At 53.4% G+C, this 24823-nt stretch overlaps 9 protein-coding genes across 9 annotated transcripts; 5 read left to right on the forward strand and 4 right to left on the reverse strand.

Moving 5' to 3' along the window:
• Positions 1-194: 194 nt before the first annotated feature.
• Positions 195-4277, reverse strand: P175DRAFT_0493416 (phosphoribosylformylglycinamidine synthase; the record flags this gene model as incomplete). Its single annotated transcript, XM_040895963.1, has 1 exon — positions 195-4277. The coding sequence occupies one exon, from the start codon at positions 4275-4277 to the stop codon at positions 195-197; it is 4083 nt and encodes a 1360-aa protein (XP_040752514.1).
• A 1893-nt stretch (positions 4278-6170) lies between these two features.
• Positions 6171-8081, forward strand: P175DRAFT_0501769 (MFS transporter). The gene is made up of 2 exons (XM_040897241.1): positions 6171-6775; positions 6832-8081. Exons 1-2 carry the CDS (start codon positions 6349-6351, stop codon positions 8028-8030), a joined length of 1626 nt encoding a protein of 541 aa, XP_040752515.1. The 5' UTR covers positions 6171-6348; the 3' UTR covers positions 8031-8081.
• Positions 8082-8548: 467 nt separating this feature from the next.
• P175DRAFT_0459324 (putative C6 transcription factor) lies at positions 8549-11992 on the forward strand. Its single transcript, XM_040894700.1, has 5 exons — positions 8549-9763; positions 9849-10108; positions 10159-10293; positions 10347-10437; positions 10486-11992. The coding sequence occupies exons 1-5, from the start codon at positions 8892-8894 to the stop codon at positions 11570-11572; spliced, it is 2445 nt and encodes an 814-aa protein (XP_040752516.1). The 5' UTR covers positions 8549-8891; the 3' UTR covers positions 11573-11992.
• A 912-nt stretch (positions 11993-12904) lies between these two features.
• Positions 12905-14439, forward strand: P175DRAFT_0501772 (pepsin-like aspartic protease). The gene has a single exon (XM_040897242.1). It carries the CDS (start codon positions 13051-13053, stop codon positions 14386-14388), a length of 1338 nt encoding a protein of 445 aa, XP_040752517.1. The 5' UTR covers positions 12905-13050; the 3' UTR covers positions 14389-14439.
• A 1156-nt stretch (positions 14440-15595) lies between these two features.
• On the forward strand, positions 15596-16811 carry P175DRAFT_0459330 (arabinan endo-1,5-alpha-L-arabinosidase). The gene is made up of 3 exons (XM_040894701.1): positions 15596-15911; positions 16004-16492; positions 16576-16811. Exons 1-3 carry the CDS (start codon positions 15657-15659, stop codon positions 16795-16797), a joined length of 966 nt encoding a protein of 321 aa, XP_040752518.1. The 5' UTR covers positions 15596-15656; the 3' UTR covers positions 16798-16811.
• Positions 16812-17033: 222 nt separating this feature from the next.
• Positions 17034-18561, reverse strand: P175DRAFT_0509609 (putative cytochrome P450; the record flags this gene model as incomplete). Its single annotated transcript, XM_040898438.1, has 2 exons — positions 17034-18367; positions 18453-18561. The coding sequence occupies 2 exons, from the start codon at positions 18559-18561 to the stop codon at positions 17034-17036; spliced, it is 1443 nt and encodes a 480-aa protein (XP_040752519.1).
• Positions 18562-18930: 369 nt separating this feature from the next.
• On the reverse strand, positions 18931-20445 carry P175DRAFT_0509610 (uncharacterized protein; the record flags this gene model as incomplete). Its single annotated transcript, XM_040898439.1, has 4 exons — positions 18931-19349; positions 19449-20174; positions 20214-20360; positions 20412-20445. The coding sequence occupies 4 exons, from the start codon at positions 20443-20445 to the stop codon at positions 18931-18933; spliced, it is 1326 nt and encodes a 441-aa protein (XP_040752520.1).
• Positions 20446-21131: 686 nt separating this feature from the next.
• Positions 21132-23490, reverse strand: P175DRAFT_0437156 (anaphase promoting complex subunit CDC16; the record flags this gene model as incomplete). Its single annotated transcript, XM_040893839.1, has 2 exons — positions 21132-23314; positions 23394-23490. 2 exons carry the CDS (start codon positions 23488-23490, stop codon positions 21132-21134), a joined length of 2280 nt encoding a protein of 759 aa, XP_040752521.1.
• Positions 23491-23900: 410 nt separating this feature from the next.
• On the forward strand, positions 23901-24719 carry P175DRAFT_0436628 (Saf4/Yju2 family protein; the record flags this gene model as incomplete). The annotated part of the gene is made up of 1 exon (XM_040893814.1): positions 23901-24719. The coding sequence occupies one exon, from the start codon at positions 23901-23903 to the stop codon at positions 24717-24719; it is 819 nt and encodes a 272-aa protein (XP_040752522.1).
• Positions 24720-24823: the final 104 nt, after the last annotated feature.

Consider the following 24823-nt stretch of genomic DNA (forward strand, 5'->3'; position numbering starts at 1 on the left):
TATTTGTTCACATCAGACCACAAAAAAAATCCCACCAGGTATTTATTTTTTTTTTCTGCACAGTATGGCAAGAGGGAAGAGAGGGGGGGGGGGGGGGGGGACAGAAAGTGAAAGGGACAGGAAAGATGATGATGATGAAGAAGAAGAAGAAGAAAAAGAAGCAGAAGAAATCAACAATCTTTGACAGAATTCTTTTAACCCACCCATCTTCTGGCACTGAAGAACATACGACCCCATGGGCCAATATCACCCCATTCTTGGGCTCTGGCGGGCAGCCAGCTAGCAACACCGCCCATGATGGTTCGCTCAGGGTGAGGCATGATAGCAAGGACACGGCCATCATCGCTGCGCACGCCTGCAATACCCTCGGGACTGCCGTTGGGGTTGAAGGGGTACTTCATGGTAGGCTTGAGAGTAGCATTGTCCACGTACTGTACAGCTGCGAGACCCTGTCTGACGAAGGACTCCGGGGTAGCATTGGAGGCGACAAAAGAGGCGCGACCCTCGCCGTGGGCAACGGCAATGGGGAAGGAGGACCCATGCATGCCGTGGAAGAAAACACTGGGGCGGGAAGGATCTGGGTCAGCGATGCGGACCATGCAGACGCGACCCTCGTATTGTTCGCTGGCGTTACGTTCGAATGTAGGCCAGTTCTGGGCCCCAGGGATGAGCTCCTGGAGACGGGAGAGGAATTGACAGCCGTTGCAAACACCGAGGGCGAAGGTGTCCGGGCGTTGGAAGAAGTTCTGGAACTCGGCGCGGGTGTTTTCATGAAGAAGAACAGACTTGGACCAGCCCTGACCGGCACCAAGGACGTCACCGTAGGAGAAACCACCGCAGGCGGCGAGACCGACGAAGCTGGCAAGAGAGACTCGACCAGAGATGATGTCGGTCATATGGACATCGACGGCGGCGAAGCCGGCCATGTTGAAGGCAAAGGCCATCTCTGCCTGACTGTTGACACCCTGTTCGCGGAGAATGGCAACACGGGGCTTGTTGCTGAAGGGAGACAGTGAGGTCAAGCTGGTGAGGAAGGGGAGGGCTCGGTCCTTGGGATCGAAGGTTGGGTTCCACGATAGACCGGGGTCTGTGTCGTCTAGAATATTGGCAAACTCCTGATCTGCACAAGAAGGATTGTCACGCATCTTCTGCATGTGGTACGAAGTTGTAGCCCAAGTCTGCTGGAGGCTGGCACGGGTGTTGCGGTACACAAGGCTGGCCTTGTGGTAGATAGCAAGGTTCTGCTTAGGTCTCTCAGAAACCCGACCGATCTTGTGGATCAGGCCAGCAGGAGGACCGCAGGTTGCGAAGCATGAACGGAACTGGATTTCGTGCTCCTTGCGAACCTGGAACACGGCTCCCAATTCTTCGTTGAACAGGCTTTCCACGATACTGGCGGTATTGTAGGCTGGGCAGATGTTGTCGAGCATAATCTCAACGCCGCAACGTCCGGCAAACATCATCTCTGCGAGGGTCGTGAATAAGCCACCATCGGATCGGTCGTGGTAAGCCAAAACAATTCCTGCATCCTGCAGTTGTTGGGTAGCGTCGAAAAAGTCCTTGAATATCTCAATATCGCGAATATCGGGGCACTCGGAGCCAACTTGGTTGAACACCTGGGCAAGGGCGGATCCACCCAGCGCCTTCCGGCCGAAGGAGAGGTCGACAAACATGAGGACAGTGTCACCGACATCCTCAGGATGACGAAGAGCGGGAGTCCAGGTCTTGCGGAAATTCTCAACCGGAGCAAACGCAGAGATTACCAAGGACATAGGGGCGGTAACTTCCTTGGCCTGGCCGGAGGATTCATCCTTCCACTTCATCTTCATAGACATAGAATCTTTGCCAACCGGAATGCTGATACCAAGCTTAGGGCACAGATCCATACCAATTGCCTCGACAGCCTCGTAAATGGCCGCTCCCTCTCCGGGGTGGCTGCTGGCGGACATCCAGTTGGCAGAAAGCTTCACATGGCTCAAACGGTCAACAAGGTCGGCAGCGGCGAGGTTCATCAACGACTCAGCAACAGCCATGCGTGCGGATGCACCGGGAGAGATCAACGCAAGAGTCGGCTTCTCACCCATGGCCATGGCTTCACCGGACGTCAGACCTTGGACCAATGCGGTGGCAGTGACAGCCACATCGGCGACTGGTGTCTGCCAGCGACCCACCATCTGATCACGAGCAGTCAAGCCACCGACGGTCCTGTCACCGATTGTGATGAGGAAAGACTTAGAGCCCACTGCGGGAAGGGAAAGAACTCTGTTAGCGGCTTCACCAATGAGTTCGGCCCGGTTTGGTGCGAGAGAAGGGAGATAGGTGGTGAGACTCGAGTCCACCGAAGGGAGCTTCAATTTCCGGGAGTCGACAGTTCGAGTCATCCTTGGAGGCTTTCCGAAAAGGACGGACAGAGGAAGGTCAATAACAGTTGGGTGTTCCTTGGATTCTCTGTCAAGAAGAATCAGTCGCTTTTCTTCTTCTGAACCGCCGGCTCCACGGCCAACAACGGAGAAACCACAGCGTTCACGATGGCAAATAGCAGTAAACTTATTCATAGACTCTTCACCAACCGCCATGACGTATCTCTCTTGCGCTTCGCAGCACCAGATTTGCATGGGGCTCATACTTCTGTCAGCGCTGTCAATCTCACGCAGTTCGAAAGTCGCGCCCAATCCCGAGTCATGGATCAGCTCTGGGAGGGCGTTAGACAGACCACCCGCGCCAACATCGTGAATAAACTTGATCGGGTTGTTGTCCCCCATAGCCACACACGCGTTGATAACCTCCTGAGCTCTTCTTTGGACTTCAGCGTTACCTCTCTGCACACTGGCAAAGTCAAGGTCGACGGATCCTTCACCAGAGGTGATACTGGAGGCGGCGCCTCCACCCAAACCAATAAGCATGGCAGGGCCGCCCAAGACAACGAGGAATGCACCGGGCTTGACAGCATCTGGCTTCTTAATAGCGTGCTGAGGTCGGACGGTTCCAACACCTCCAGCAATCATGATGGGCTTGTGATAACCACGGACCTCCTTCTCACCATTTCCAATGTCAATCTCTGTCAACAGAGTACGGAAGTACCCGGCAATGCAAGGTCGACCGAATTCATTGTTGAAAGCAGCACTTCCGATGGGGGCCTCCAACATGATGTCCAAGCTGCTTGCGATATGGTTTGGCTTACCGACATCCAACTCCCAGGGCTGTTCCAAGCCCGGGATGTGGAGATCGGACACACAGTAACCAGCCAGACCGGCCTTGGGTTTTGAGCCTCGTCCGACGGCACCTTCATCACGAATCTCACCACCAGATCCGGTTGCAGCACCAGGGTAGGGAGATACGGCGGTAGGATGGTTATGGGTTTCAACCTTGGCCAAGAAATGAACAATTTCCTTTGTGTGGTTCCATTCTCCGGTGACGGAGTCGGGAGCCCAAAAAGCGGCGCTAAAACCTTCAAGCACAGCGGCGTTGTCGCTGTATGCGCTGACGGTATATTCCGGATTCTTCCGGTGGGTGTTGCGGATCATGGAGAACAGGCTATTGGGCATCTCCATCCCGTCAATGGTCCAAGAGGCATTGAACTGCTTATGACGACAGTGTTCCGAGTTGACCTGGGCGAACATGAACAGCTCCACATCAGTAGGATCACGCGCCAGAGGCCCATCTGGTCCGTAGGCTGCCGCCAGGTAATCAATCTCTGAGTCTTCTAGAGCTAATCCCATACGTTTATTGGCCTCCTGCAATACCTCCTTGGGCGATTTGTCGCTCCTAGTGAGGGGGATGGTCTCGAGAGGGAGGGGGCTGTGTTCAGAGAACATCAGGTGGAGGTCAGGCTCGTCCTGGCTGAGGATTTGGGTCATCCGGTCGTGCAAGATATCCTTGAATCCTGGCTTGTAATCACCAGTCTCTGGGCGAAGACAGGAGATCTTCATTCCCCGCTCAATACGCTTCACGCACTTTTTCAGGCCGCAGACATGCGAGATACCGGTAGCCTGGGAGCTCCATGGGGAGATGGTTCCAGTTCGGGGGAAAACGTAGAAAACATCGAATTGGCCGTCTTCAGCACTGAACGATGGGGGAATATCGGTGATATCACCATAACGGAGGAGCTGCTCTAGGATATCTTGTTGGGGCTCGTCTAGAGGCTGAGACGTATGGACGTAGTGAATCCATTGAGCACGGACGTTCTGCGCTCCGATGGAAGCAGCCACTGCATGGCCACGAGAATGGGAGAAGGCAACGGTGCCTGGGAGAGCGAAGTAGGTAGAGTCGGAGGCCATGGTGTAACCGTACGAGGGCAATCGAATGACTCAACGGCGATGGGGGAGGAGAGGGGAAGCGGTGGGAGAGCGATGAAAGGTGAAGAAAATAGAGGATCAATCCAATCCCCCAGCAAGAGGAGGCTGACAAGACGCCTCTCCAAGAGCGAACTTCGACTGATCGAGGCGCTCAGCAAGATGCACTGCGGTTGGGCTATTCGTCTCATACGGCAGGCGGAAAATTCGTGATTTCTTCATGGCGGGCGTGGGATCACAACCCCGCGCTAGTCCGCTTCCGGCTTATCACCCTCTTATCAATCACGTGCCCAACCTCCAACTGTGATGCCTCAGGCTGCCCTACATCTGTTGCTAAGTAGTGCACTCCGTACTCCGTAGTATATCGGAGTAGGCCCTAGAAGGGAAACTTGACAGAGCCTCTAGAGTTGTTCAAACTGTTTAGGCATATCAATTGTTAAGAATCAATTTAACTGAGCTGCGTGAATCATGTGGAATGGCCTCCACCTTTTGCGGGACGTTTATAGGTAAAGTTTATTGAAATCCTTACAGGTGACCATCTGAAACCACAGCAACCTGAGCTGAGACAAGGAGGGTTCAATTTTTGAATCATGAGGGATTTTAGTAGGTCCAAGATTGCGTGGCGTATTATGATGGCATCTTTTCCGACACAAATTGACGTTGTCTACTCCGTGCTCCGTGCTTAGAACACCATAGCACTCGGAGTTTAGCCCCTTCCTATACTGTTTACGGAAAATTAATCTCAAGAATGATTGCATAAGTATGTAGGGGCCAGCGCCTATATTCCTACAAAACAAAACAAAACAAAAAAACAAAACAAAAGACAGAAGAAATTCCAGTTCTCGGTTTGGATATCAAGAGCGACAAATTCTGATTCTCAAGGGTCTAGATGACAAGTGGGGGCTCAACGACTCCGTAGACCGTTTCCCGTTCCATTTTTCATGTAGATAAACAACCAAAATCCAGTTCATGGCGGGTTTATTTGCCACTTTGGAGTCTACTCCGTACAACTTTTGGCTTGATACTTTTTGATATCGGATCCATAGGGAGAACCCTTCCCAGATAGGGAATATGCTCCGAGGGGAGAAATGTATGACGCCAAGACCCTTGGCGGCGGAAGCTTGATGATTCATGATCCCTGTGGGTGAGTGGGTATCTCTTGCGCTAAAGTAGGTCAGTCAAAAGGCTAGATCATAGATGCCCAAAAGATCCACTCACAGGCATAAGCCATAAATTAGGGGAAGAAATTCTTCACGGACTCGCCCCCTATTACCTGAAACAGACTGTTTGTACGGAGTACGCCTGGCTAACTCTCCGATAATTACAAATGCATTTGCAGGTATCCAGAGACTTTACCTCGAATCCAACTGATTCTTGATCAGATAGCACAACCATGGAGGAAGGGATTTCCCAGGAAAACCTTCGCAGTCAAATATACTTTCAAGTTTCTCTTGGTTCTTAAGCCAGAGGTCTAGCCTCCGCAAAGACCGAGATTGTCACTAGGTGGCCGGTGGCGTGTGTAACGGACTGGTGTCCGAGATGAAACCCTATGATCAAGACCACATCCTCCCGTCTGTGCCACGCGACAACAGATCTTCTATCCGTTGATTTTGCCAGATTCCAATCCCAATACCTGTATCTATTCTCATTGTCCTCCATGGTCACTATCCATGCTGTACCACCGTTACATCTTTTCTGCCCTGTGAATCGGCCATAGCTTCAGGCCTCGGCACATACTTCCAAATACGGCTAGCGCGGGCTGTCCCGATTCGGTAACTGAATGGGTCCCGTCCCGGGTCCCGAAGGTACTTACCATATTGGGAACCATTCCAGACAATGATGCTTTTCCATCTGCAGAGATCTTTGTCGACTGCATAGCTCGTTCCTGGGAATTTCTACGGCGCTAACCCTGACGGCAACCCTGATAAGTTATATAAGAACCCATGAGTACCCCCTCCCTGGAGCGGGATCCTCCTGTCTCCATCCAAACGGCATTAGTCCAACTACACCTGGCCCGATCTACAAGTGTACCTGCCTACAGAGTACTACTATCAGGATGGAGGAGCCCCACCAGACACGCTCTCGTGGCCTTTCACTATCCCACACCCTCTCCTTGGGGTCTGCACAAGGGGAAGTTGATCCCACCGATCTGCCTTTCCGCTCGCTCACGGCCGACGCAAATGTCGAAGAATATATCACTGAAACCCAAGCGGGTGAGATCGTCAAGCCCGTTCTTACCTCGGATGGGCGCACGGAGGACTGGAAGTTGGTGACATTCAAGATCGACGACCCAGAGAATCCTAAGAATTGGTCCAAAGCATATAAATGGTATTGTACCATGGTAGTTGCCTTCACATGTTTCGTCGTCGCCTTTGCCAGTAGTGTTATCACGGCCGATATCGACGGCCCAGCACAGTCGTTTGGTGTCTCTCATGAAGTCAGTCTTATCGCCGTTACTGTTTTTGTTATCGGATTCGGTGTTGGTAGGTTGCTCCTTGTCTAGCCCCTTGGATTTCGACATCACGCTAACCAGGGTTAGGTCCCATGGCTTTCGCTCCCGCGTCCGAAATGATTGGCCGCAGACCGGTTTACGCTGTCACCCTTCTCGTGGCCGTCGTCTTTATTATTCCATGCGCCGTCGCCCCTAACATTGGAACCCTGATCGTCTGTCGAGCCATCGACGGCATTGCCTTCAGTGCCCCCATGACCCTGGTTGGCGGTACTTTGGCCGATTTGTGGAAGAATGAGGAACGTGGTGTTCCCATGGCTGCCTTTTCAGCGAGTCCTTTCTTGGGCCCTGCCATCGGTCCTCTTGCTGGTGGGTTTCTGTCTGATGCAGCGGGCTGGAGGTGGCTCTACTGGCTGCTGCTGATTCTCGCCTTTGTTGCCTGGTGCCTGATCACCTTTACTGTCCCGGAGACCTACGCCCCGTCGATCCTCAAGAAAAGGGCCAAGAAGTTGAGGAAGACGGAAAACGACCCTAGATACGTTACCGAAACTGAACTTGATCCTCGACCGCTTGGAGAGCGGCTACGCGTCTTCCTCTTCCGTCCGTTCCAGCTTCTCTTCCTGGAGCCCATCGTCTTGTTTATCGCGATCTACATGTCTGTCCTCTATGGGCTGCTCTACATGTTCTTCGTCGCATATCCCGTTATTTATCAAGTTGGCAAAGGTTGGAGCGCTGGATCGACGGGTCTCATGTTCATTCCTCTGGCTCTTGGCGTCGTGATGAGTGCCGCTTGTGCTCCGTTCGTCAACAACCACTACCTAAGCCTGTATGCCAAGTACAATGGTAAACCTCCCGCTGAAGTTCGCCTCATTCCCATGATGTTTTCCTGCTGGTTAATCCCGATTGGATTGTTCATCTTCGCTTGGACATCGTACCCCCAGCTGCATTGGATCGGACCTGCCATTGGTGGCTGGCCAGTCGGATTCGGTTTCATCTTCCTGTACAACTCTGCCAATAACTACCTTGTCGACACATACCAACACCAGGCTGCCTCTGCCCTTGCCGCTAAGACCTTCCTTCGTTCCATCTGGGGTGCGTCGACGGTCCTATTCACCGAGCAGATGTACAAACGATTGGGCGACCAGTGGGCTAGTTCGCTTTTGGCCTTCATTGCGCTTGCTTGCTGTGCCATTCCATTCGTTTTCTGGTTCAAAGGAGCTGATATTCGTCGTTTCTCCCGATTTGCCTTCGCGGATGATGATGAAGAGCAGGCAAACGAGAAGAAGTAAACTTGTCGACAAAACTCTCCTCAATTTGATACCGACCCTTTTTTTTTTTTTGTTTCATTTACTACCCCTGCATTTCTTTTATTTTTTTTGTTACCTTTTTAGACCCATCTATTTCACTGACATATATAATTCTTCATTACCCTCATATTACCTTCAGCGTTTTGCGTTTCCTTGAAAAGTCGGAATTATGGAGCCCATGGACTGCATTTGTGTATAGATTTGAGATACCTCTAGATACGAATTAATCAATGGACATTAATGAATTTTTTTTTTTTTTTTTCTGTTTCAAAAAAAAAAAGAATATCGCATAGTCACACACGTAGGAAAGAAGCCTTGGAATCAGGGCTCCAATTCTTTGGACCCTTCGGGACGTAGGGCTTAGGGCTCTGATATCATTTCCCCACTTCTAGCACGTGATATAAAATGCTGAGTAATCCCATCTCACCGGGAGCGATTTTAGCGTCAAGAAACGTGAAGACCTCGGACCGATTCAATGGGTGCTTTTGCTTCACATCTCCGTTTGGATAGTTACACCCCGGTTATTACAAATTCGGAATCTCTCGCCTGCATTTTCGGTAGCCTATCGATTGATGGCTTGATCGCGACCCTCCTATCAGCAGTGAATGCTCCTTCCCCTCCCTCCCCCCACCCCCCATCCTATTTTGCGTGGCGTCGAAAGTACCTATCGTCAAACGAGCTCCCTCTTCCTCCGCCGTCTTCATGATCGTCGCTGCTACCGTGAAGTCAGTATGAGAAAATAAACACACCTGTGGCCGTAATTTCAACGCGAATCCTTCCTTTCAATCCGCAAAACGAGCTCCTCCCTCGACCCCCCTCGTTTAGCACACGTCCGATCATTCCATGACTCCCCCTCCTCAGCCCCCAATGTCGTTCCCGCCGCCGGTATCCGGCTCCGATATGACGGCTGCATCGTCGCGACCTGTCTCGGATCTCCCACAGGCAGAAGTCGACGCCATTATTCGGGCGAAACGAAAGGCGCGCGAGCCCAAGGCTTGCTATCCTTGCCATGCGAGGAAGGTGAAATGCGACCGCAACCTTCCGTGTGATGGATGTGTTAAGCGCGACCATGCCGAGCTTTGCTCCTATGAACGACCCTCGAAGCGGCGTCCAGTTGCTGAATTGGGTCCTCAGATGTATGCTGATGGATCTGTGGGGAGGGCCTCTGTTGGGTCGGGAGGAGAGAATGCAGCGTTATCCGGCGATGCAGGGGTGCGATTAAAACAGGAGCCCGGGTTGAGTAACCAGACAAGTCCGATGGTGAATAGTGGACAGGTGTCCATTGCTCGGGAAGATTGGGATAATGTGCGCATGAGATTGAAGGAGATGGAACAAACCATAGCCAATATGCGCGCTGGGTTGGAGAAGGCCGAGGAGGGGCCAGTGTCAGTATTGGAGACAGGCAGTGTCCGGAGCACAGAGGCAAGCAGCCGGTCCAAAGGTGGTTCGCCTGAGCGGGAGGGAATTCATGCACCGAATACTCTGGGAGAAGGCACCGTTCATCTTGGCTCGAGATCTGTACTCGCTTATATCTTGAACAATAAGTCTGGGTCGGATCAGATACACACGCTCCTGGAGGGTGGGATTTTGCCCAAGTTGGGCCTTGACAACGAATCTGCGACCTACCCGTTCGTTGATTTATGGTCTTCCGATATGTCTACCTTTGATATTAGTGCTGTTTGTTGTGCCCTTCCGAGTGACGAGCAGTGCAAAGAGTCAGTTCTTTGTTTTCAAGGATCCCTTAGTTTTTTTTTTTTTTTTTTTTTGTTTTTCCGGTCATGGCAACTAACTCCTGCGCAGATTCTTCCGCTGTTACCGAGATATTGCGGGGGCTATTTATCCTGTCCTTGAAGATGTGGTGCAATTTGAGTGGAATGTCGATCTTTTGCTTCGCAATAGAGTAGCTATGGGTGGAGTATATCGGGCAGATAACGATCAGACCCAAAGGCCTTTTGGTGTCACGATTGCTTACCTTGGGCTATTGTTTGCGGTGCTAGCATCTGGTTGTCAATCGTCCGACTTGCCGGGCAAGGAAAGGGAGCTCACCTCGCAGGTTTATGGTATAACTTTGCCCGCAGCTGTTGTCTTCATAAAAGCTGACTGGTTATAGTGTGCTGTTCTTATCAATGCCTTCGGATGACCAACTTTTTGTCTCAGCCGACGATAGAGGCTATCCAGACGTTACTCGTGATCGGAAACGTACTATCGTACAATATGAATCCCGGCATCTCCTATGTACTTCTTGGTAGGGGTCTTTTTTCCACTCATCGCATTACTGGGTTTACTAATATGGCTTAGGCATGACCCTTCGAATGGGGTTGGCGATTGGTCTTCATGTTGAATCCGGTAACTTCTCGGCAGTAGAGCGGTATCGAAGGCGGCATGTCTGGTATGTTCGTGTCTTTACTGACCTTGGAATGAAAGCTCACGTCTTCAGGTGGTCCATGGCGTGGCAGGACAGCCACTTCTCGCTTTCGTACGATCGCCCCTCAACAACTGCCGTATGTCAGCCCGAGATTGCGTACCGCGAAGGCACAAAATCGGAACAGCTGTCGTACTTTGAAACACTTTGCCGAATGATCTCTCTCGCTTTGGAGGTTGTTCGAAGCCGCATGTTGAGCCCTCATGCCCAGATGAGTTTCAAAACCATTCAGACGTACAAGGAAAAGATCCAGAAAATCATGATTGAAGCGCGCCCTTATCTTAGAGATCCCAACTACTGCGTGAGCTCAACAGACCGTCTGGAACATGCCGTGCTCAAGCTTCATTCATCCTACTTTTCCTCCGAGCTCTGTCGGCCAGCCCTGAAGTCACCTGCGGATTCTAGTGACTCGCCTACCGCTTGGATGCGTGCTGGGTGCCTGGATAATCTTATGAAAACGGTGGAGGCATATATCGAAATGCACGCTGTCAGCACTCACGCATCTCGTTCCTGGATTGCCTTACAGCGAGCCATCAGTGCCATATTCCTGCTGGCGGTTACGGAGGAGTCTAAAGGCAATGCGCATTTTTGGTCACTTCTCCGAAGGCTGAAGGCTATTATTAGTGAACGTGCTAATTCCGAATTTGATTATGGATCAACGGATGCCGCTGGCACAACGACGACGACTACTAATAATACTACCCGCACGACATCCTTCAACAACGCATTTGGAGCCAACGTTAATGCTACCTCGCCTCAAATTCCAACAACCTTGAGCTCCCCAGCGGCAGCCGCCGCCGCAGCAACAGACACGCAGACCCAGTGGGCTAAACCATTGACCAAGACCCTGCGCGCATTGGAAAAGCTTGAAGCTGCTGTTCACGGCCACGCCTATCAATTCTCCTCCAACGCTGGATCACCCGCATATCTCAATCCAAGTAGTGCGAATATGCCTCCAGGAATTCCTGTGTCAGCTGGTATGACACCAAGTGTCGGATCTCTTCCGCCACCGACGCCAGAGAGTTCGACCAGTGGCGAGTGGACGATCCCTAATCTTCTGGACCGGGCCGCGGAATACATCCACCCACCCCTTTGGAGTTGATTTCTTATTCTCATTATCTTCGAGTAGATGACGGAAGGCGTTGGGGATGGATCGGATCGTGTGTATTATTGCAGGCTGGCGCACGTTGTTTTGAGTTCCTGTAGGTACTTTCAGTTTTACTTATATCCTCTTTTTTGAACCATTTCTTTCCTGGTTTCGTCCAGTGTAAGGTTTGAGTGATGGTACGAGGAATTCCTCCTTGAATACAGGAATATAGAGAAAGGCTCCAGCTACGAGAGTGGAGCACAGTAGAAACCTCTCTGGTGACTGGAGAGGGTCGAAGGCTAAGATGAACTCCAACCCGGCATTTGCTTCTCTAGGGTTCAGAAACCAGGAATAAGCAAAGTAGAATATTGATCTTGATCTGAAGGACTGTCCCTCCTTTCTTCCCCTGCGTCACCAGAAACGCGCATGGCATGTCTCGGATATCCCGAGCTATCCGGACTGAGATTCATAAAGTGACCCCAATCCCCACTGTTCGCCCTTTGCACACTCGGTTCCAAGCCCAGTAAGATATGTGGAGCAAGTGGGAATCCATATCTTTGAGAATGACTTGTGCAGTTAGTTATGCTGCGGATACTGATTCTGTAGGGTTAGGTTGATTGGAGTCAGTCCGCCAGTCCGGGTTTATACTGTATATTACGCTGTCTCCTAAGACCCTATTGATTGGTATTATATTTCCCATGTCTACCGAAGAAACATCCTTCTTTGGATCTCTTTTGATCAACATGACTCTTCCGGTTGTCCTCACCAACGTCCTCCGTATATACTAACGTGGAGTCGTGGACCCGACAGCGCAAATACGAGGAATGGCCCCCGTTCAAGCAACGATAGCAAAGACAGCAAAAAGAGCAATATAACAGGCTACCCTGGTAGGCGGAGACATCGGGAGGGTTCAACTTCAAGCTCCAGCGCTCCACTTGGTAGCTCTTGGGCTATCTTACAATGTAGATGATAGTACATCCTTGGTGGCGGAGTGTCGTCTAATCGGCCAATAGTTACCAATATCAAGTGCAACCACGAGTCATTCATTGCGCTAGACAACTAGTTAGTTGGCGGCAATGCCCTGGATTTTGCTGCGGCTTTGAAAGCTTCTCAGCCCACAAGACTGTTGAAGCCCCTGAGCGAATTCGAGCCTCGGTTATACATAACTGGGCAGAGAAACCGGCGCTACTGTGTAAAGAAGGTGACAAATCGCCAATGAGAGGGTTCTATTCTTGGGGAATTGACTGAGTTACTCCGTATTAGACCCTTTCTCTACCTATTGACTGCCCGGCAAAGCAAGCAGTGTTGGGTTACAGCCTCACACAGCCCAAATTAAGCCCCCCCCCCCCCTCCTCCACTTTGAGGCTGTACGTACGGCTTCATTCCCCGTGCCCTATTGTGCTATTTAAATCGACGATTTCCCGGCTTTCTGGATTCTTTATCAGCATCATCTCTCTCTCTCTCTCTCTCTTCTACACACCTCTCGTATCATCATGCATCTTCGACATTTCACTGCCAGCCAGCTGCTGGTAGGTGCTACGGCGCTTAGTGTTCCCCTAAAGCCGCGCGCCGACTCGCAAGGCAGCACCATTAGTTTACATGCCACTCTCTATGGATCTCGCTTCAACGTCAAGACTACCGTTGGGCAAGATGAGCTGGAACTGCTCGTCGACACCGGAAGCAGCGATCTCTTTGTGGTCGAGGAAAACTTCCAGTGTGTCACGCAGAACTCCACCGGCCAGCTGTACGATATTGCGCAGAGCTTTTGCGGGTTCGCTGATGCGTACTACTCGCCCAACAGCAGCACCTACCAGTCCATTTCGGATGAAGTCTTTGAAGCTACGTATGGGGCTGGAGTCGCCCGCGGTGTCATGGCTTACGAAGACATCACTCTCGGGAACATCACTGTCAAGCGCCAGGAATTCGGGGCCGTTAACTGGGCTTCCCCCATGAGCTTGGGCGTCAGCGGAGTGCTGGGCCTCGCGTACCCCCCCATTACCTCGGCCTATGAACTCAACCGCACGTTGGATGACGACGACCTCAGCACCCAGGGCCAGTCGCAGCCGTACAACCCTCTTTTCGTCAACATGTACCAGCGCAGCCAGGTGCAGTCCTACTTCAGTTTGGCTCTGAACCGCCTCAGCGCGTCCGTTGCGGAGGGGGACGGCGGGTACATGACCCTGGGTGGCCTCCCCCCGGTCAAGCTGGGCTCCAACTTGACGACTGTCGCGGCCGAGTTCTACGAGGCCGTGGCCCTCCTCTCCAGCACCGGCCAGCGACTCCGCTCCTACTGGGCCATCACGAACCAGGGAATCGCCTGGGGCGACCACCACCAAAACACCACCGCCTACCAGACCATCATTGACTCCGGGAGCCCCCTGATTTCGGTGCCCGAGAGCGTCGCAACCGCTTACAACGCGCTCTTCAGCAGCCCCGCCGCATCCTGGGACAGCACGCAGGGCGCGTACGTCGTGGATTGCAACGCGACCGCTCCGGCCTTCAGCGTGACCATCGGCGGACAAACCTTTGCGCTCGACAAATCCGATCTCGTCATCCAGACCGGCGAAGACTTCTGTCTGTCGGCCATCGTACCGGGGATCACCATTGACGTTGGCAATGGCACGTCGACGCCGGCGCTGCATATCCTCGGCGCGCCGTTCCTCAAGAACGTCGTCGCGGTTTTCGATTTCGGAAACCACGAGATGAAGTTCGCTGCGCGCGCTTCCGAAGAAACAACCAGCGGGACCAGTCTCGCGGCCGTCACGATGGGAAGCAGCAGCGCGTTGGTCGCTTTGATTGCCGCGGTGTGGCTGTTCCAGGGGTTCTTCTAACCTTTTTTTTTTTTTTTAAAAAAAAACCATGTATATATATATATATATATAGATACATACATACATACATAGACGACGATTAAGTAAGACAGTAATGCATGATGAACTGTGACATCGATTTATAATAACTAATGTTGGCATGAAAGTGAAAGTGATATGCTGGGCTGCTTAGGGTTAGGGGGTACTCTGTACTCTGCCCTCAAACCTATTGAATATTGTAAAGAGACCTGTTAGAGACTGAGGGAGAGCAAATGTCTACCAACAAAGAAACCACCCCCTATCTCTCTTTCCGGAAGAAAAACCCTCGAGACGATAGGCTGGGCTAGTGGAGAAATTAGGACCGAAGATGGGTTCTGGATGATCACACGGGTCCTCCCGGCTATCTCTTTCCTGGATGGAAGGGTAGATTCAATACATTTGACTGATGTCTCCGTCTGTACGGAGTACTCCGTACCCGACTCCCGGGCCAAAATAAACAAGAGAGATGGTTCAACTTGATGGACGGAGTCTGTCTTACCCTAACCCTAACTATCTGGAGGATATCGGGATTCTGAGACATGGATCTTCGGTTGATCGTGGAGTAAGGGGGGAGGAGGAGGACGGAGGAAGGCGACGTGGTTCCAGTTCTAGGATGATATGTATAGGATATGCGGTCAGCAGCTGGATGACAGCGATGAGGTTGACGGTGCCTGCATGCTGTATGCCTATGCCACGTCGGAAGAAAGGAAGAATACAGAACAGAATAACATCCTTCCAGATGCAAAGAAAAAGGCTCGGAGTACTCCGGGGTAACCTTGAGGAATGTACATGAATCTCTACCTAGGTGATCGAGTCAGCCCCTGTCTTTTGCGATTTTCATAATATCAAGTCTATCCTCTAGCTAGCAGTGAATAGATCGTCAGCCGATAGCCGATCGGTTTCTAAGGGACTCACTCTAGTATAGCATCTGTACTCCGTATACTCCGTACTCTCCTCCCCAATGATCATCGCCGTGTGACACGTCACTTGCATCCTTACCTGCAGTCCAGAGTCGAGTTCTGGAAGCCCAGTGTATCAGTGTATATAGACAGACTCCTGGGAATTCTCCCTTGCGTGACCGCCACACGGGATCCCCCTGAATCTATATCTCTGAATGCCTGAAAAGTCTTAAACCCTAGATAGAGTATAACTGAGGGCCCGTTTCCCTTGACATTCTTTTCCCTCGTCTGCAATTTCCTGCTCCTGTTCCGTTGTACATATCTCGTACATCCTAATCTCCAGTACAAGTGATGCATCATCTTGTGTTTTGCTCCCTCTTAGCCCTAGCCGCGGGCTACGCAAACCCAGGGCCCTGTTCCGGCGACTGCTGGACCCACGACCCGGGCTTCTACCAGCGCAAGTCGGATGGGAAATACTTTCGTTTCGCCACGGGAGCCGGCATCTATATCTCCAGCGCGGACGCCCTGACTGGTCCCTGGACGGCCGTGGGCGAAGCTCTTCCGGGGGGGTCTCAAGTGGACCATGCTGGGAATACAAGTTTATGGGTGTGTTGTTGTTGTTGTCTATGTACTCCTGCAAGCCCTAATTTCTTCAAAAAAAAAACTAACATAATCCCCCCCCCCCCCAAAAAAACCAGGCCCCCGACATCCATTACGAATCCGCCTCAAACCTCTACTACATGTACTACAGCATCTCGACCCTCGGATCCCAAGACAGCATCATTGGCGTGGCATCCTCGCCCAATCTCCAGCCCGGATCCTGGACCGACCACGGCGCCCTCCTCTCCTCCTCGTCGGCCTCCCCCTTCAACGCAATCGACCCCAACTGGATCTCCATCGACGGCACCCCGCGCCTCAGCTTCGGCTCGTACTGGCACGATCTATTCCAGGTTCCCCTGACCAGCGCGACCAGTCTCGGCGGCAGCGGCGGCGCCCCGGCCGTGCAGATCGCCTACAACGCCAGCGCGAACCACAACATCGAGGCTTCGTTTGTGTTCTATCGGCGGGGGTGGTATTACCTGCTGTTTTCCTCGGGGCGGGCGAATGGGTATGACACGTCGCTGCCGGCCCCGGGGGGGGAGTATAGGATTGTAGTTTGTCGGTCGAGATCGGGAACCGGTGACTTTGTATGATTCTTTTTTGTCTTCTCTTTATATACTTATGCTTATGCTTATGCTTATGCTTATACTTATGCTGATATATGATTCAGGTCGATCGAACCGGCACCTCGTGTCTCCAGAGCGGCGGAACGACGCTCCTGGCTTCGCATGGAACCGTCTACGCCCCGGGTGGCCAGGGGGTCTTTGAGGATACCTCGCGCGGCCTGGTGCTCTACTACCACTATGCCGATCCGTCGATTGGGCTGTCGACGACGCAGTACCAGTTTGGATGGAATCCGTTGACCTGGGAGAATGACTGGCCGGGGGTATGACGGGTGATTGATTCCTACCTTATCTATCTATCTATCTATCTATATATATATATATATATTATATATTATATATTATATTGGGTATGGATGTACATGAGAGATACCATATATTCACTATGATTCACTATGATTCATATTATATGCTTAATGAATAATACATCATCATCATCATACTTGATTGATATCCGCATGCAGCAAAACAGATAGAAAAGAAGAAGAAGAAAAGAAGAAGGAACCTACTTCCGTGCAGAAGCAACAGCAAAAAACCCAACCGGCCGCGTACTAAACGCCCCGTTATAATTCCGGCCCTCGGTCGTAACCTCATAGCTCGCATCGGCCAGCTCCAAATCCACCTCCTGCAGCACCCGCACCAGACACAACAGCGACCATGTCCACGCATACCGCGTGCCGAAACACGCCCGCGTCCCGTTCCCGAACCCCTTCTTCACCCCGGCCGGCAGCTGGGCGTACTTCTCCCCGACCATGCGCGCGGGCCGGAAGGCCTCGGGATCGTCAAACACCGCCGGGTCGCGGTTCACCGCCGTCAAGAGCGCAATCAGCGGCTGCGTGCGCGGGACTTGATATTCGCCGCCGGCGAGGAGGACCGGCGGCGGCGGCAGCTCTTGGGTCCCTGATGGCGACGGGATGGGTTCGATGTTGAACCCGGGCGCCGGGGCCGAGAGACGCAGGGTCTCGCGGAGGATTGCCTCGCAGTAGGGGAGCTGCGCCGCCAGGTGGGCGTGCGTGAGGGGTCCGCCGGCTCCACCAACAACCGCGTCGATCTCCTGGCGCGCGTGTTCGATTTCCTGCGGGTTCTTCAGCAGGTAGTAAAGGGCGAAGGCCACGAGGTTCGGCGCCGTCGCGCTGCCGATGAAGAGGTTGATGATTTCGTCGAGCACCTGGCTTTCCGTGAGGGACTTGCCTGTTTGCGGGTCCGTGCCGTGCAGGAGCGCATGGAGGATGTCCTTGGGCGGCGGTTGCTGCTGCTCCTCCTCCTCCTCCTCGCTAGCGGCGGCGCGCCGTGTGGCGACGATATCCGCGCAGTAGTCGCGCATGATCCGGATGTCCGCGTCCCATTTCCGCTGGTAGAAGAGCCAGGTCAGGAACTTGGGCCGGCTGGTGCGCCGCATGGACTCGGTGGTTGCGTCCTGCATGGCTGCGATGATGGCCGGCTCGGGTCCCTCCTGGCAGCGGAGCCGCTGGTGGAAGAACGCACTCATGTTGGCGATGTGGTTGTTCCGATCGAGGTCGTTGACGATGTCGACGCGCTGCCGGGGCGTCGCGGTCCATTTCGCAATCAGGTCGTCCGTGCTCTCGAGGAGATCGCCGAAGATCTGCTCGATGGCTTCCGCCGAGACCATGGGACTCATGATGCGGTGCGCAACCCCCCAGGCCTCCATCTCGCTGTGGTACGCTGTAAAGAGACTGTCGTGCACGGCAGCCCGGATCTCAACAATCGGACCCGCGACGCATTTCCGGAACCGCGTTTCATCGCAGATTTCCTCCAGAAGGGCGGCGCCGGTCACGAAGACGATTTCATGGCCGAGAATGCTGATTTTGAAGATGGGGCCTGGTGTGTTTTTTTTTTTTTAGCATGAACATCTCTTCCGTCAACCAAAGAGAAACGAGAAAGAGAAAGAGAAAGAGAAACACACGATACTGAGCAGCCAACTTATTAAACGAGCCCCATGGATTGTTGCCATCCAGATCAAACAAGTTCCCAAGAATAGGGAGACCCTTTGGCTGGGGAATGGGAGAGGGCATGATGATGATGAGTCCGATATTGAGGGACAGAACAGCAATCAAGAATCAAACCCCAGCCGGCAGCACTGCTTGCTTAAATGTTCCCAGCATGATTCCTGCAGGCTTTCCTTCAGGCTTCAGCTGAATCTCGATAGTGCGTCCATGGCGTGGAACTGCAGTGTTGCGGTTGGCTGGCCGAGAGGATCACCACACAGATCAGAAGTTCGTCCCGCATCCTTGTGCGTCTGAGATGAACGTATCATGGAGCGCGATTTCCAAGTGGTGGAGCTGCTGGAGAGAAGGTGATACAAAGGCCAGGATGTTGCGAGAAAAGTATTGGCTATTATTAGGGAAGGGTTTATTTATTCTAGTCCATATTAGAACCCAAAGTCAGGGCCCCCGAGAAAAGTCGCCAGAACGAAAATCCACCATCTCCTCACTACCTTGCAATAGAAATGATTCAAACCGAAGCCCTCGCCGGCTCGATCCGCCCTCGGTTCCGTTCCAGACGGCTCCATATCCATCCCAGAGGGACCGCCAGTAACAGGCTTCGGCGGCGGCTGTCAGATAGCGCTCCCGGAAGGTTCGGACGCTATTGCTCGCGATGAGTTCCGCCCGGGGGTCATCGTTCAAAAGGGGTTCGAGCTGCTCGGCCAGGTCGCTGAAATCGCGTTCAACCTGCACAAAATTCTGATGCGGACCGGACGAGATCAGCAGGTAATGATGGTGTTGGATATACTGCAGGCGATGGGCCACGATGACCGATCGACACGCCTGACGGTACTTGAGTGACGCCGAATAGGAGCGGCCTGAATTGGTCAATACATAGCTGCTGGCGAGAGACAAGAAGAGAAGAGACTACGTCGCGCAAGGAAAGAAGAGGCGAAAAGGAAGGACGCAACACATACCCTCAACATGTGCAATAAACATGTACTTGCAGTGGTCCTCCATGCTCAACACATTCGACCGATCATTCCAATCCACCGGCTGCACATCCGCCCAGGTCTGGTCGCGCGTCGCATCCATCAAGGCCCGTCGCAGCTTGGGAGCAAAACTCGGCTTGCCGCGCCAGACCAGCTGCCGCTGCTTCGCACTCCAGGGGATGCGATCATACTCGATCGCCTGGTCGACCACCTGGTCGTAAGGCCCAATCTCATTCCCAACCTGATCCCACGCCCAGTAGCCGAAATCCGGAATCAGCCAGACGGCCTCCTCGTCGCCCGCCCGCGCCAGCACCCAGACGGGCTGCTCCGGGGGCGTCCGCATGATATCCTCGACTTTATCCTCCACGGAAAACACAAACTCGATGTCCGGGCGCACGACTCGGTCCGGGTCCGCCACCAGGGCGCGGTGCATCGCGCTCAACGCGGCCACAATCTTTCGTCGGTGGTCCTCGCCCCGCGCGCGGGCCCGGAGCACGTACAGCTCCCCTCGGGCGATGCGCGCCCGTGCCATGCCGGGTGGGAAGGGGATTGCGTCCAGGTCTGCGGACGAGAGACCGCCTTGCGTCGTCCAGTAGGACCGCGCGCGAATGATGTCTTCAAAGAGGCCGGGGAAGGCGGCGCTGCATTGGCGGCGACTGAGACCGGCGTTGTTGCCATCGCGCGTGTACTCGAACTCCCAGGGGTCCGCCGCTATGGGAGCAGGCGAAGGAGAGGAAAGACACGGGCGACGGTCGTGGCTCGAACAGGCCAAACAGCTACTACACTCAAACACCGTCGTTGTGCGACAGGCACAGTGACCAGCCGGGAGTAACTGGGTGAGGATAGGATGGTGATAATAATCACGGTCCGAGTTCACAGCATACCAGAGCACCAGTGCTATCGTGAAGCCCAAACCCCCAAGGATACCAAAGAAACCCAACAGACTACCTCTAAGATGCCACCGAGAACACGCAGAGAACATCATGATACATGGTTAGTGTTTCTGAGACAAGGAGTGAAACAAGAGCAGCAGCAGCAGCAACAACAGCAGCAGCAGCAGCAGCAGCAGCAGCAGAGAATCAGGATTCTCGCCTGGCTGTTATAATCAACCCCTTGAATAAACCTCACCCTGCTCCAGATTTTCGCCTGTCCTTTCTCCTTTGAAAAACAGCAAAAGGGGCGCAAGGAAGTGACGGTGCACGACGATCGTAACGGTTGATCCTTCCCTCGTCCAGAGAATCCATGGGGCAGTTTTAATTAGAAAAACCCAACATCCCGAACCATGCCCATATAATTCACCGACTGTTATAGCTGCTGAGGCTATAATATGCTTGGCTGGACGGGGGTGGTTCAGAGATCAGTGGAGTCCTTAATCTGTATGCTCATGCCATGGTGAACTCTTCTCCTGTCCTGGTGGACTCACGACACGTCATTTCAGTAAACGGTCAATTATACAGCCACTGCTGGGCAGAGAAAGGAGAAGAAAAGGGGGGGAACCGAGTTAGATAGACAGACGTGAATCGTCGGTGCCAATTAAAGATTCGAGTTTATTCCTAAAAGTACCGATTTTGTATGTCATTACGCCATTCCATGCAAGTGAGTCCTACCAGAACCCAGCCAAAATAAAAGAAGAGAAGAAGATGACAACGCCTGACTGATCCCCCCAAATCATGATCGTGGATGAGTCCGGACGGCCCTTCGTCGTGTGCTGGTGGTCGTCGGTTCCAACTCAGGGCTGCTGACCCCCGTTCGTCCTCGCCGGGTGCGTCCTCGTCCCCCGCGCACTTGGTCCATAGTGTCGTGCAGGAGTCGCTCTGCATCATGGTCCAGTTCCATCTCAATTGTTTCCTCCAGTGATGTCGTCGGCCCTGCCTCCGCCCCCATGCTGAGCCGCCCCTCGACCTGCGCAACATCATCAGTCCATTCTTCGGCATACAGACGACGAGCCACTCTCCCCTTTCCTTTGTTGTTGTCGCGCGAAGACCGTATCGAGTTGCGTCGGCTCCCTTCCTCGGACAGCACTGATTCAGTTTCCTGGCCTTCCAACGCCCAGATTTCGAGTGCGCGTGACAGAAGGGTTCCGGCGATGCCCGCTCCGCCAGCGGCATCACCACCCCCGCTGGCCCCCAGAACACGGACCGCCTCGTGCAGGGCTGTGACGGCATCCATCGTTCTACCTAACTCTAATAACACCAGGCCGCGCGCAGTATGAAGCGATCCGATCAGACCACGATCTTCGTACCCGCTCACCCCAGATGATGCAACCCCAGAGGCAGCACCCCCGCTGCCTCCAAGGAATGGGCTGTATCCCAAACTAGCGCCGCCAGCCCCAATACGCAAGCACTCGTCAAACTCCGACAAAGCCTCAGGAAACCGGCCTAAACGCCGCAGGGCATGGCCTAAATTGGCCCGCGTGGCGACCCAAGCGCCCGGTTCACAGTGCAGGGACGTCGCGAGGGCCAGGGATTGGCGGAAGAGTTCCCCCGCAGCGTCGAGGTGGTTCTGATGGTACAAAACGACTGCGAGCTCGTTCAAAACAAGTGGATCTCCGCCCAAGGGCGACCGCTCGGACGCAGGAAGCGACGGGATCGACGGGACGGACCCTGCCGCAGTGCCTGTAGACATGGCATACGCGGCGCAGAGGTATTCCTGGGCTAGGGACATGTTGTTCAATGCCAGGTGCTGCATTCCCAAGAAAAGCTGAGGCAGATGACTGCCCTGGAACAGTCGCGCGGCGGTGCTATATGCCGCAATAGCCTGGTCATGCTCCCCTTCCGCCGCGAACGTATGAGCAAACCCAATCCAGGCGGGGGCCGAATGCGGATCCAACAGAGACGCCTTGGAAAAGAACCGCCGGGCCTCTGCAATCTTGGACACGGACAGATAGTAGACCCCGATCGCTAGATACGTATATGATTCTTCGGGTGCATGGTCGGCAAGAGTGTGGGAAAGCAGAAAGAGGGAATTGGTGGCGCCTGTTTCGTAAAGGCACGCCAGATGCAACGGATACACCGCGGGTGCATGCCCCAAGTGGCTCTGCGCCGTGGTGGTGAGTTGTGTGGAGGAAGAAGCGGACGGAGAAGAAGATTGGGAGGTAGAGAGGATCGACGAGGTCAGCTCGAGGGCCTCTGCAAATCGACATTGCGTGTATAGGGCCTCTGCGCGAGAAAGGAGAATGTCGGGGTTATCGGCTAGTTTGTAGTGGGTGGAGAGCGTTTCGGTCGCATCGGCCAGAACCGCAGGCGAGGAGTATTTGGACAACCGCGTCGTATACAGCATCTTGGTAAAATGGGCCGCTTCCTGCGCGACAGAGGGGTCCGCCCCCGAGACCGAGTCGAAATCCAGCGACTCCAGAAACTCGAGCTCCTCCGCGGGCGACATGAGCGAATTCTTCATCAACTGGTCAAAGGCCTCGAAACACTGGACGTCGATGCGAACCGCATCCTTGTAGCAGTCTCGCGCACGATCGAAGGCATTCTGCTTCGCAAAACACAGACCGCGAAGGTAGCACATCGCGGCTTCGAAGCGGACATTCCCAGCGTCCTCACGGTCTCTTTCCTCGCGAGACGCCGTGGTCTTGCCGTTGCGCAACGTAACATGACTCTGTCCATTCAGATGCTGAATCTTCCGACGACCGGTGGCGCCGCGAATTAAATGGGTTGGGTTCTGATCGCCCAGCACGACCAGGGCCTGTTCATACTGACTTTGTTTTATATAGCAATGCGCGGCAAGGTATCGGCAGGCGGGACTTCGGGAAACGAGGTCTCTGCGGGACAATAAGGCAAGGGCTCGCGTGTAATTGTTATTCGAGAAATGCACTTGGGCTAGCCAAAAGGCGTCGGAGTCATTATCTGGCCAGAGGGAAGCTATGTTAGCATACCATTCATTCATTCATTCATTCATCACCACGATCCCAGCGGATAAGCTCACTCGTCAAGGCAAGCACCTTATCTCCCAGATAGACGGCTGCATCATGCTGGCCGCGATTCAACGCCTCCTGTCGCCAAGACCGTAGAAACTTCTCCATATCCAATATGTCGAGGGAGGAGAGGGAGGAGAGAGGAAATGCAGTGGAAAGCGCTCCAGAGCGGCATGAGTGAGTTGCGGGATAAACAAAGAGACAATAAAGTGCCCGGGACCTATCCGAAGACGCAGAATCAAGCGATCGGAAGGAGATCACAGGCCAAATCCAAAAGGAATTGCATACAGTACTGCGTATTCCTGAATCGAAAGAAAAGCAGAACTCAAGGCAGAATCAGAGCTCATTTTGTTTTTTTTTTTGGGCTTTGGCAGGCGCTTCACGTGATCCTCTCGCCTCCAGAGCTGGGAAGAATTTCCTGCTTCCTTCCTTCCTTCCTTCCTTCACTTTCTCTCAACCTTTCACTTCTCACCCAAAAAGACAGACAGAAAGACAAGAAAGCAAGAAGAACCGCAACCATGTCGGAACGCAAAGTCCTCACAAAGTACTACCCCCCCGACTTCGACCCGTCCGCCATCACACGCACCCCGAAACATCTCCGCCAGCAAGGCCCCAAAGTAATCACGGTGCGCCTGATGGCGCCCTTCTCGATGAAATGCACCCAATGCGGCGAATACATCTACCGCGGCCGAAAATTCAACGCGCGCAAAGAAACCACCGAGGAAAAGTACTTCTCGATCCCGATCTACCGGTTCTACATCCGGTGTACGCGATGCAGCGGGGAAATCACCTTTGTAACGGACCCCAAGAATATGGATTACAAGGCCGAGAAGGGCGCGAAGCGGAATTTCGAGCCGTGGCGGGACTCGACGGCCGCGAGTAACCAGGAGGAAACGGAGCAGGAGATCTTGGATCGCTTGGAGCGGGAGGAGAATGAGGAGGCGGAGCAGATGGAGCGGGATAAGATGGCCGAGTTGGAGGAGAAGATGCTGGATTCGAAGCGCGAGATGGCGATTGCCGATGCCTTGGATGAGATCCGGACCCGGAATGCGAGGATTGAGCGGAACGAGGCGGCCATGGTGCGCGTGGAGCAGGTGGATGATGACGCCCTGAAGGCGAAGAAGGAGGAAGAGGAGGAGGAAGAAGACAATAAGATCGCGCAGAGGGCGTTCATGACGGATACGGGGGAGAAGGTGAAAAGGTTAGTCGAGGAGGAGGAGGAGGAGGAGCAGGCCGCCACAGCGCCAGTGCCTTCTTTTGCACGGGTCAAGAAAGCGAAGAAGCCGTTGGCGAACAGCCTAGGCATCAAGAAGAAAGTCAAGCCATCCTTGGTGTAATGATCCCTTCCACACGGCGTCCTTCACTTCCTAGGTGTCTTTTCTTCCCTTTTCGGGTTCGGCGTTGCGCAACGGGGGCATGCATGCGATATCGACAAAGCGAT

Source organism: Aspergillus ochraceoroseus (assembly GCF_002846915.1).
Source record: "Aspergillus ochraceoroseus IBT 24754 chromosome Unknown P175scaffold_4, whole genome shotgun sequence".
NCBI lineage: Eukaryota > Fungi > Ascomycota > Eurotiomycetes > Eurotiales > Aspergillaceae > Aspergillus > Aspergillus ochraceoroseus.

Bases quoted from the DNA above. Each gene is read 5' to 3' on its own strand.
- P175DRAFT_0501769 (XM_040897241.1), top strand. From the start codon at position 6,349: ATGGAGGAGCCCCACCAGACACGCTCTCGTGGCCTTTCACTATCCCAC. The intron at 6,776-6,831 runs GTAGGTTGCTCC...AACCAGGGTTAG, and splicing joins TGTTATCGGATTCGGTGTTG to GTCCCATGGCTTTCGCTCCC.
- P175DRAFT_0459324 (XM_040894700.1), top strand. From the start codon at position 8,892: ATGACTCCCCCTCCTCAGCCCCCAATGTCGTTCCCGCCGCCGGTATCC. The intron at 10,294-10,346 runs GTAGGGGTCTTT...AATATGGCTTAG, and splicing joins CATCTCCTATGTACTTCTTG to GCATGACCCTTCGAATGGGG. The intron at 10,438-10,485 runs GTATGTTCGTGT...TCACGTCTTCAG, and splicing joins TATCGAAGGCGGCATGTCTG to GTGGTCCATGGCGTGGCAGG.
- P175DRAFT_0501772 (XM_040897242.1), top strand. From the start codon at position 13,051: ATGCATCTTCGACATTTCACTGCCAGCCAGCTGCTGGTAGGTGCTACG.
- P175DRAFT_0459330 (XM_040894701.1), top strand. From the start codon at position 15,657: ATGCATCATCTTGTGTTTTGCTCCCTCTTAGCCCTAGCCGCGGGCTAC. The intron at 15,912-16,003 runs GTGTGTTGTTGT...CAAAAAAACCAG, and splicing joins CTGGGAATACAAGTTTATGG to GCCCCCGACATCCATTACGA. The intron at 16,493-16,575 runs GTATGATTCTTT...TATATGATTCAG, and splicing joins GATCGGGAACCGGTGACTTT to GTCGATCGAACCGGCACCTC.